Below are 12420 nucleotides of genomic sequence, written 5' to 3' on the forward strand. Positions count from 1 at the left end.
TCGTATTTAACTTGTACATGCATATTTTTATATTTAATACACGTATTTTTTTTTATAAAATTTTCAATAATACACAAAAACTTCATGAATTATACACAAAATTCCCACATATTATTGAATACAAATAATATATACGAATAAATTTAAATATATTATGTTAAAATATTATATAGAAGCCGAACTTTTAAGTTGTAATTTGACAAATAAAACACGTACATATGGTTGAATCTTCCAATTTGATACCATTCTGAACTTTTTGGCATTCAACTGATTATATTACTTGCTGGTTGCATTGTTTTGCCTGCTGACCTTAAGTAATTTCCGCGTATCTTTTGGTTCCTTTCTCCGACTTCTTGCCTTTTTGCAAGAAGATGAACGTCTGAAGGAGCTACCTAAACAATTTGTCAAATTTGTTCTTCATGCTAGTGGAAACATTGCAGCAAAGTTTTCTTATGACCAGTTATTCCTTCTATTTGCTTAACAATGCTCATTTACAACATGTCAAACTCTTCGTTTGCTTTATCGATTATGTTCTATCTTGCACCAGGTGCTAGTAGGTGCTGTGCGCAAGATCATTAAACTTCTGGTGTTAATGTTGAGGTGATAACTCTTGCTCTTTTCCATTTTTTATTCAAGCTTTGCATGATGATTCAGTTTAAATTAATATAAATTGAGTCTTAAATGTATACACTGTTACCATTTATGTTTGAAGTTCACCAAATCTGGATTGTTTTTTAACTTCAATTTTACCATATTTAATATTTAATATTTTAAGTATAAACTAATGCAACTAGCAAGGTCTTATTTCTTAATTTTGTTTTATTAAATAGTATAGCTGATCGGCTATATGCAGTTTTTCTAAATTTTTAAAGAAATAGTATAGCCGCACGGCTATACTCGGTTTTTTTTAACTGTTTTGAAAGAAATAGTATAACCGTAGCAATAGCTCTTATTGAACATGTACGTGCATATTTTTTATGTTTACTACACGTTTTTTCTTAAAATAAAATTTTCAACAATACACAAAATCTTCACAAATAATACACAAAATTCTCACATATTATTCAATACAAATAATATCAGTCTCGATCTCTTGGACTACAGGGGTCCAAGAGATTTGTGGTCACTTACCGTTGGATGTAAATTCAACGGTTCACTCACTCTTGCACTCCTTTTAAGAAATGTTTTTGAACCATTGGATTAATATCAAACGGTGCATGACCACAATTTCTTGGACTCCTGTGGTCCAAGAGATCAGGACTGCAAATAATATATATGAAAAAAAATTAAATATATTACATTAAAATATTAGGGTTATTCACAGCAATGGCCCCTCAACTATACCCCAAGTTACACTTTGGTCATTGAACTCAAATATTAGTTGCAGAGGTCACTCAATTAAGTGTTTTGTTGCACCGTTAGTCCTACCGTCAAGTCTGTTACTTTTTCTGTTTAAAATGATGACGTGGCAAGCATCTCTTAAATTATTGATGGGCAAATGTGACTTTTCAGTTAAGATTATTTGTAGCAATGATCCCTCAACTATACTCGGAGTTACATTTTGGTCACTCAATTAGGTGTTGTGTTGCACCATTAGTCCCTACCGTTAGAGAGACTTGACGGTAGGACTAATGGTGCAACAAAACACCTAATTGAGTGACCTCTGCAACTAATATTTGAGTTCAGTGACCAAAGTGTAACTTGTGGTATAGTTGAGGGACCATTGCTGCGAATAATCCAAAATATTATATAGTAACCGAACTTTTAAGTTGTAATTTGCCAAATAAAACACATACGTATTTTATTTCTTATAGCCGCACAGCTATACCAAATTAATATCTATAAAGTATAAACTAATGCAACTAGGAGGGTCTTATTTCTCAATTTTGCTCTATTAAATAGTATCGCCGCACGGCTGTACGCGCTTTTTTATTTTTTTTATTTTAAGAAATAGCGGCTATACTCGATTTTTCTATTTTTTTATACAAGAAATAGTATAGCCGGCTATACTCTTTTTTTTTTCCTTACTTCTTTAAAAGAAATAGTATAGCCGGCCGGCTATACTCGGTTTTCCAAAATTGTTTTAAAATAAATAGTATAGCCGACCGGCTATACTCGGTTTTCCAAAATTGTTTTAAAATAAATAGTATAGCCGCCCGGCTATACTCGGGTTTTCAAAATTGGTTTAAAAGAAATATACTTTACCCTTATTTAACATGTACATACAATTTTTTTTTATGTTTAATACAAGTTTTTTTATTTATAAAATTTTCAATAATACACAAAAACTTAACGAATTGTACACAAAATTTTCACATATTATTCAATACAAATAATATATACGAAAAGTTTTTAGTATATTATATTAAAATATTATATAGTAGCCGAATTTTAAAGTTGTAATTTTCCAAGTAAAACACGTACGTATTTATTCTTATAGCCGGGCGGCTATACCAAAATAATATTTATGAAGTATAAACTAATGCAACTAGGAGGGTCTTGTTTCTTAATTTTGTTTTAATAAATAGTATAGCCGACCGGCTATACTCATGTTTTCTAATTGTTTTTTAAAGAAATAGTACAGCCGCACTTGGTTTTTATTATTTCTTTAAAAGAAATAGTATAGCGATGCTGTTGTCCACATAATTCAATCTAATGCAATCCTATTAAAATATGATATTGTAGCTGAACTTTTAAGTTGTAATTTGCCAAATAAAACACTTATAGCTGCGTGGCTATACCAAATTAATATCTTTAAAGTATAAACTAATGCAACTAGGAGGTCTTATTTCTTAATTTTGCTTTATTGAATCGTATAGCCGCTCGGCTATACTCGTTTTTTTTTTTAATAAATAAAAGGAATAGTATAGTCGCACGGCTGAGTTCTTTATTAAAAAATGGTATAGCTGCTTTGCCTTATTTCTTTATTAAAAACTCGGTTTTTAAATTGTTTTAAAAAGAAATGGTATAGCCGTGCGGCTACACTCGTATTGAACATGTACATATTTTTTTATGTTTAATACAAGTATTTTTTTTAAAAATTCAATAATACACAAAAACTTCATGAATTATACACAAAATTCTCAAATATTATTGAATACAAATAATATATATGAAAAAATTTAAATGTATTATATTAAAATAGGTACGTATTTTATTCTTATAGTCGCGTGGCTATACCAAATTAATATCTATAAAGTATAAACTAATGCAACTAGGAGGGTCTTATTTCTTAATTTTGTTTTATTAAATAGTATAGCCGCCCGGCTATACGCATTTTTCTATTTTTTAAGAAATAGTATAGCCGGCTGTATCTGGTTTTTTCAATTTTTTTTAGCCACCGGTAATACAAATCCTATTCTCACGTCACATTATTCATTATGAATGAATGCGTCTTTCTTCGTAACATTGTTTTCAAATTTTAGTTTGGCCCTAAGCAGTACTGTACAAGAACCGTTTTCGAAAATGTATCACCTTAGCTACTGAGAGATTTCTTCTGGGATGATGAATTTAGACCCCAGTGGGATAACATGCTCATTCACTTCAAACTCCCAGAGCTTGCCCCCAAACTGGTTCCATGACTGTCCACCGGATTAGAAAGGTACCACATCAGATTTTACATAGATTTTGCTAGAACTGTTGTGTTTTTCTCCCAACCCAGTTTTTTAATTGCGATTGGGGTTTTTCTCCCGAAATGCCACAGTTGCCGTTGTTCTACAGTGATCGAGAACATGTCATAACCCGGCGTATTTGGGAATCTGCTTCTGGATATTACTGCCTAACAATTTAACAAAGGTTTGATTTTGTCTCAAATATTTCAAGCTTTCTATAGGTCCTGTCCTGCGACAAAATGCCATCTTCTGATTATATGTTTTCATATATATAAGGGGAAACACCATATCCACCCCTACCAAGGTCTAAAAGACCTTATAAAATGAGGTACGTATTTTAATTTTTTGGTACGTTTCTGTTTACTAATAGAACATATATCAAAACAACTATTTCAGTGAAACCTAGGAATGGCGAGCAGCAGAAAATGGCATCAGAAGTGCTTCTGTTTCATAGGCGTGCAGATTTACCAAATGGCAAAGGAAAATGGTGGGTATTCTTCCAATTATGCACTTATGGCAAACATAACATAACCACAGAGATTAAAACTAAGATGTTCAACAACACCATTGTTTGAAATTGAGTGGCAAAAGATCATGAACTTGTAAAATCTTCAACATGACATTGATTTAGACAAGGCTGAAACTTTTATATATATATATATATATATATATATATTTCGCGTTCGATCATTGGGAGCTGCATCAAATCAAAGCCATTCTTTTTCAAATGTCCAGTAAAACATTTTCTTTGCTGAATCAACTTTTTCAACTTAAAAATGAAAGAAAGGGAACAACAACAAAAGTTAGAACACATCGAATAAAAGTTATATGTGCTCATGTGAATAACAAAGCAACCAAACCACACAAATGCGAGTGGGCATCAGAATTTGTTCGCACAGAGGAAAAGGAAACGAAAGAATGGCTGAAAAGCCAGGCAGAATTTCAACGAACAAAGAAATCAAGCAAACAGAGGGGTTTTGGAGGAATCGTCACCTTCAGTTTCAGCCATTAGACGGCGGCTGCGGGATTGCTTGTTCTCGAATGAATTTCAAGGCCCTTTTTCATAGCCTAAACCTCTGTGGGTTTGTGGTTTTGGGTCTATTTTCTTGTTGGCCCCTTGGTGAGCTTGTTCTTTCGTTCTTCTTTAGTGAATTTGAATTTCTTAAAAAATGAAATGAAAGTATTATCATGTGATGGCCTGTTTGGCGGGTAAATTGATTTTATGGTGTGTTTACTAATCAGGAATTAGAATTCTCATTGGGAATTAAATTCCACTTTTGCAGGATTCTTGCTTTTATTTCACATCAAAGAATTGAAAAGTAAGTGGGGCCCACACAAAATTAGGAATTGAATTCCTGATTTTGGAGGAATTTAATTCTTAGGTGAGAGGAGGTGGTATTCTAATTCCTGGAGAACTAACTCATTATGAATTCATCTTTTTACCCATTATATCCTCACACAATTTTCAAAATTCCAAATTTGCCATCTACTTTAACCCAACAACGAGGACATTTTAGTAATTAGTACCACTCATACCCCAATTTCATATGGTTTAGTAAACGACTTCAATAAGAATCCAGAATCTAACTCCCCTCAATTCATATGGTTTAGTAATAACAACTCCAATCAGAATTCGGAATCGAATTCTCCTCAATCCAATTCCTCCTCAATTCAATTCCTCCTAATCCAAATACGGATTAGTAAACATGAGTGAAAATTCACACTAAATGCCAATACAGTTGAATGAATTGTGATTAATTTATAACCTAATAGAGAATGGTGAATATGTCAATCTATCATTCACAACGGTTTTTGCATAGAATACAAGTTCGAATTGTAGAATAATAATTTATTTGATTCTTTTCTTCAATGCTTTTTAATATTTTTTAAGGAAGATGAAAGGTGAAAATGCAATATAAAGGGAAGATAACCAAGAGATATTATTCTTTAAAGTAGGAAAAGATAGGGAACTTAGAAAACAAAAGGCATATATCAACTTAAAAGATATATTAATTAATCAGATTATCATCACCTATACATCTACCATATACCCATAATGAAAATTGACAGATTCCTCCATCAAGCCCTCTTGGCAATTTTCCATGTGATATGTGTTTAAGAATATTGAAGTCTCACATAACTAAATAAAATATAACATGATGAATGATTCTACTATTAATCACATCAAGACCTTTTGTATAAAACTCCACACCTGCTCAACATGTGGTTATGTTTGGGATAATATCGATGTCACTAGTAGTTGGCCACAAGTTCATTCCTCTAAAATTTAAGCGGACTGGTTGATTGAGCCTTATTAAACCCAAATCAAACAAAACCCCACATTGAACCAAAATCAAATAAACCCCCAATTTTTATTTTTATTTTTTAAAAAAGGTGACCAATGTGGAATTTTTTTCATGTGTGGCCTATTAAAGAGTCGTCCCACATGAGGGAGAGTGTTGAAGAATATTGAAATCAACGTAACTTCAAAATGGAGGAAGCTAACAGTAAGTTGCCCCTGCTCATCTTCTCTCTTTCTTACAGACACTGTTAAATAAATTTTTTCATGATTTCCCATGACTCAAGTTCTGTTGTATTTTTATTCTGCATCTTGATTTGTGGTTTTTCCAGGTGTACAAGATAGAGAAAACAAGTTCTTAAGGAAGGTGGTTGACGAAGCATATAAAGGTGTTGAATGTGGAGAAGGGGAAGATAGAGACAAGTTCTTAAGGAAGGCGGTTGAAGATGCATACAAAGGTGTTGAATGTGGAGACGGGGAAGATAGAGACAACAAGTTCTTAAGGAAGGCGGTTGAAGAAGCATATAAAGGTGTTGAATGTGGAGATGGAGGCCCCTTTGGTGCTGTTGTTGTACATAATGATGAGGTACTTGTGAGTTGTCACAACATGGTCCTGAGGAACACAGACCCAACTGCCCATGCTGAGGTGACTGCAATAAGAGAGGTAATTGGAATGGAAATGATGACTTACCTCACATGAATTCTTCTCTTCTCATAGTGTTCTAGAAAGAAGCATAATCCTTACTAATGTTTTTGCTTTACCAGGCATGTAAGCAGCTGAAGCAGATTGAACTTGCAGACTGTGAAATATATGCATCTTGTGAGCCTTGCCCCATGTGCTTTGGTGCCATCCATCTTTCAAGGATCAAGGTTGAACAAGCCTATATTTTGCATATTTCTGCCCTGCAGTCATTTGTGGTTTAAGCGATAACGTGTATCGGTACTTTTATGTCTACCAGAGGCTGGTGTATGGAGCCAAGGCTGAAGCAGCCATTGCTATTGGTTTTGATGATTTTATTTCGGATGCATTAAGGGGTACTGGTTTCTACCAAAAGGCTCACTTGGAGATCAAAAGAGCAGATGGCAATGAGGCCGTCATTGCAGAACAGGTCTTTGAGGAAACAAAGGCAAAGTTCCAAATGTACCGAACTTAGTGGCTTGCTGCTATCATTATTATATTTCAGTTTGCTTAGTAATGGCATCTATCCATCAAGCTTGACATGTATTATGATAATAACCATGCTTGTATGTTTGAGCCACTACTATCTGTAAAATGAAGCCTTATGTTTGCTCCTATGAAGTGTTTCGTTACCACCGTAAGATCTAATGCTAAATCTGGTCAAGCAAAATACTTTTTATCCTTAGATGGCAGCACAAACACTACTACAAAATAGTTAAACAACGACACAAAGTAGACGACGGTGCATCTTAAAACCGTCGTTATGTTTTAAAAGACGACGGTGTTTTTAAAATCGTCATGATATATCATCTTATACACTACTAGCGTTAGATTGATTTTTAAAAGACGACGCTTGTCACTAACAAGCGTCGTCTTTTAAAACACACTGAACAAAAAAAAGGCCACTTGATTTTTAAAAGACGACACTTGTTAGTGACAAGTGTTGTCTTTTAAAAATCAAGTGGCCTTTTTTTTTGTAAAGACGACAGTTTTTTTGAAAGAACTGTCGTCTATTATATGTAAAGATGACCGTTTTTTTTAAAGAACTATCGTCTATTATATGTAAAGATGACAATTTTTTGAAAGAACTGTCGTCTATTATAACACGTCCTGCAAGTTTGGTTTCGATCGAGCAGTCGGATCGCTCTCGATCGCACGATCAGACGGTCACCATTTTACGTAACCATAGAAGCATTAATTCAGAGTATCCGAGACTCTGATTCTCGATCCGTGAGTTCCTACACGATTCTAAAGGTACAAAGAACAATGTACTTGGAAAAAGGGTCGATCCAAAGGTCTGAACATATCGAACCAGGATATCGCCTAATATACGTAAATTCGTTCGACTGCCAAATGATAACCAAATTAAAATCCGAGCATACCGTCATGCTCGGGACGACACGGGAAACATTTTAGAACACAATGGGTCCCCCACACCAAGGCCACGCGCCACCACGCGCCGGCAGTGCGTGGGTGGCTTGAGAAAGAACTGTCGTTGATTATATGTAAAGACGACAGTTTTTTTCAAAGAACTTTCGTTGTTTTGTTATATAGATGACGGTTTGTGACAAAAAATCGTCGTTGTTTATAGGTAAGGACGACGTTTTTGTTAAAACCGTCGTTAATTGTAGGCAAAATACGATGGTTTTTATTTACAAAAAAAGGCCACTTGATTTTTAAAAGACGATGCTTGTCACTAACAAGCGTCGTCTTTTAAAACACGCTAAAAAAAGGCCACTTGAGTGAATTCACACTCGACAAATTCTCAGATTTTCCCCCGTCTATGAAAACCTTATCTCTCCCTCCTTGAAACCCTCCTGAGCTCTCTAAAACACCCTCATGAAACTCTCTACAAAATCATCAGAAAATCGATATCAATGAAGGAGTTAAGAGATTAAGGTCTTCGCAGATCCATAAGATGGAGAGGGAGGTTCTGTATTTGAGAATCAAAGCTGGTTGGATGGTGAAGATCTCGATCTCCACGCTCTTTAACGATGATCTCCATCTCAGGCGTTCAACTCTCTCATCAACCTCAACAGCTTGGTCGGTTAGCTTTCCAATTTCGTAGTCGCGATCTAGAAAGACTCGTCGAAATCTGTCGCGTAGGCCACTTCATGCCCATGGCCCTCACACTCCTCTGAAGGTCCAAGCCCTATAATTGTCCTATTCTCTTGATAATTGTGAAGATCGAAACCCTAGCCTCCTACCTTTGGAAAGGTTTGATTTGAAAGTCACCTAATCTCTCAATACCCTTCTATATCTTGCTAGTGAATTCTGGATTAGTCTATTTGCGTTTCTGGTATGTTCTTTGTCTCCCTGATTTCAGATTTTCTGTCTCTCTTGATTTGTCTGGTTTCTTTTTAGATTTTCTGATTTGGTTCTCAGGAGATGAGGAGGAAGCTTGCAGATTTATAACTTTTTCTTTTATAGGTTTTCTATGGTCTTTTCTATGTGAGTCGTATGTTTTTTTGTTGTTGAAAATTTGTTACCTTCTCTTCTCACCATCATTTTATTTATATATTTTTCCTTTTGCAGGTTCTCGATGGTCTTTTTTATGCTCATTTTACAAGTTTTCTATGGAAATATGGTCCAATGGTAAAATTTCTCTTCCACCTAATTTTATATTTTTATAATCTTAGCTTTTTTTCTCTCTCTGTCATTTTGATTTATTTACTGGAATGATGGAGGAGACTTCAGTTGTGCATCATTTGTATGTTTGGACGAGGAATGCTTGGATTATGAGTACTTAGGTCTTGTTAGGAAAAGATTGTACTACTTAATTACCTTATGTATCAATTGAATATTTATATTTAATTGGTAGGAAATATGTTTGTTGTAGAATAAAGATTGGTTAACTATGTAATAACTATTGAATCTTCAAGTTTTATGAAAGAAACTATGTTTGAGTGTATATATTCATTAATAAAGTATTATGGTTGGTTTTCTAGTTAAAATCGTTATATAGCATCATAGGAAATCAAAAAGAACTAAAATGTAGCTGTTTGGGAACTTATTAGATGACGGTTTTTATAATAAATCATGGTCTTTACAGATAATTAACGACGGTTTTTATAAACCAACCGTTGGCTTTATAGATAATTAACTACGGTTTTTATAAAACAATCGTCATCTTAACCTACAATCCACGACGGTTTTATTAAAAACCGTCGTCTTTCCTCCTATAATTAACGATCTTTACCTCTAAATAACGACGATTTTCTTTAAAAACCGTCGTCTTTACAGATAAACAACGACGGTGAAAAGCCGTCGTAGTTTGACATCCAAAAAGATGGCGGTCTATTTAACGACGGATTTCAAAGCATTATAACGACGGTGGATCCTCGTTGTCTATTTCGTTTTTTGTAGTAGTGAAAATTTATAACAGAATCAAATATTTGGCAACTCTTGCTATCTTGGCAATATTTGGTTGCAGATTTTGTTGCTATGCCACAAGAGGATCGTGCCTACAATGTCGTGGCCTAGCAAAGAAGGAAAAAAAAAAAAAAAAGAAAAAAGAAAAAAACTAAGTACTTAAGAAGTGGGAAAATGCATGTGGCAAAGGGTCGTGCAACAGTTGATTATTGATTAAGCGATAATTGGTTACTTTTATGTTGTGTTTAATAGGAAAGTGTGCTGCCAATTGGGTCATACCATAGTGGAAAAGTGTGTTTGGCCTAAGACTAGTGGTTTTAGGATCGAAACTCCTAGACACCAGTGTGTGTGAGTAAATCCCCCTCCCCTTTCCTACCTTTGAGAAAAAAGAAAAGAAAAAGGAAAGTGTGCTCGTACTTCCACAAGCATTGAACAATATTATTACATCAAGCAAGCAATTGACCTTAAGTAGTTTGTTTGATAATGATAAATTTAATGGCTAATTATAAGACACCTACAAGTTACACTACTACAAAATAGTTAAACCACGACACAAAATAGACGACGGTGCATCTTAAAACCGTTGTTATGTTTTAAAAGACGACGGTATTTTTAAAACCGTCATGATATATCATCTTATACACTTCTAGCGTTAGATTGATTTTTAAAAGACATGCTTGTCACTAACAAGCGTCGTCTTTTAAAACACGCTGAACAAAAAAAAGGCAACTTGATTTTTAAAAGATGACGCTTGGTAGTGACAAGCGTCGTCTTTTAAAAATCAAGTGGCCTTTTTTTTGGTAAAGACAAGGTTTTTTTGAAAGAACTGTCGTGTATTATATGTAAAGATGACCCTTTTTTTTAAAAGAACTATCGTCTATTATTAAGTAAAGATGACGTTTTTTTTTTTAAAAAGGGTCGTCTATTATATGTAAAGATGACGGTTTTTTTTAAAACAGGGTCGTCTATTATGAAGTAAAGATGACGGTTTTAAAAAAAAAAGGGTCGTCTATTATATGTAAAGATGACTTTTTTTTTAAAAAACAGGGTCGTCTATTATGAAGTAAAGATGACGGTTTTTTTTGGTTTAAAACAGAGTTGTCTATTATGAAGTAAAGATGACGGTTTTTTTAAAAACCGTCGTCTTTACAGATAAACAACGACGGTGAAAAGCCGTCGTAGTTTGACACCCAAAAATATGGCGGTCAATTTAATGACGATTTTCAAAGCATTACAACGACGGTGGATCCCCATCGTCCATTTCGTTTTTTGTAGTAGTGTTACCTATATACTTGAGAATATGGTATTCCATAAAATATTGCATGCGTATTATTTTGATACAAGCGATGTTGGGGAAGAGGAATCAAACACATAAATGACCATTGTTGTAATTACTAAGGCCCCGTTCGTTTACGTTTTAGAGGCCCATTTTCATTTTCAAAAGACAAAAACAAAGCAAAAACGTGTTTGGTGTGCAAAAACAGAAAACATTGAAAATGTTTTCATAAAATGAGACCAACTTCACGTTTACTTCTACAAAACAGAAAAAAGATGTTTTTGTTCTCCCAGAAAACAAACCCTCAAAACACTCTTTTGCTCAATCTTCTCTCCATATCAGACTAAAAACCAAAATTCTGCTCACCCTTCTCTTCTCTCTCCCTTTCTTGACCACTCTTCTCTCTGGCTTGGCTCACTCCTCTCTACCAACATGAACAACACCCATCTTCTCCAACCCAAAATAACACAAATCTGCAAACTAAGAAAAAAAAATACATAGGAAGAAGAAAAGAAAAGAAAACCAAAGACAGGAAGAAGAACCACCACATACCCAGCTCAACCACCATTATCACCCCAATCAAACCACCACAACCATTAATCAGTGGAACTAGAGTGAGACAGAGAGACAGAGAGACAGAGAGAGAGACAGAGACAGAGAGAGAGAGATGGGTGGGTGTATGGGATTCATGCCATGGAAGGAAGGAGGAGTGGGTGCGGCCTGGGAAGTAGAGGTGTCAAACGGGCCGTGCCTGGCCGGCACGTCCCATTTAAACTCGTGCTTTTAACATTTTCGTGCCGTGCTGGGCCGGCCCATTTAATTTATCGGGGCGTGCTGTGCTGGCCCATTTAATAAAATCATTGATCCCGCCCCAGCCCAAAGCCCATGTCCACATTGAAACGAGCCGGGCCGAGCTCGTGCTGTGCCCGTGCTCGTGTTGTGCCCGTGCTCGTGCCATACTCGGGCCCAAGAACCAACCCATTTAATTTGAATTTTTTTCACTTGATTTTTTTTCCATTAGATAATTCAAATTATAAACATTAAAAATATAATTATAGGCAAGAAATGATGAACTATTTGAAAACATTAATCAATCAAACATCCAAACAATATGAAGGGGCGGAGGGCAAAAAGTGTCCAACTCGACAAAGTCCACTTCAACTTTTCATCTTTAAACAACTTA

At 34.8% G+C, this 12420-nt stretch overlaps 1 protein-coding gene across 1 annotated transcript; it reads left to right on the forward strand.

Annotated features, from left to right (window-relative positions):
- The first annotated feature begins 5848 nt into the window (after positions 1-5848).
- On the forward strand, positions 5849-7230 carry LOC110764018 (guanosine deaminase-like). Its single transcript, XM_021966921.2, has 4 exons — positions 5849-6118; positions 6243-6574; positions 6676-6780; positions 6870-7230. Exons 1-4 carry the CDS (start codon positions 6103-6105, stop codon positions 7062-7064), a joined length of 648 nt encoding a protein of 215 aa, XP_021822613.1. The 5' UTR covers positions 5849-6102; the 3' UTR covers positions 7065-7230.
- Positions 7231-12420: the final 5190 nt, after the last annotated feature.

The sequence above is a fragment of the Prunus avium genome, chromosome 1, assembly GCF_965620075.1.
Source record: "Prunus avium chromosome 1, drPruAviu1.hap1.1, whole genome shotgun sequence".
Taxonomy (NCBI): Eukaryota; Viridiplantae; Streptophyta; class Magnoliopsida; order Rosales; family Rosaceae; genus Prunus; species Prunus avium.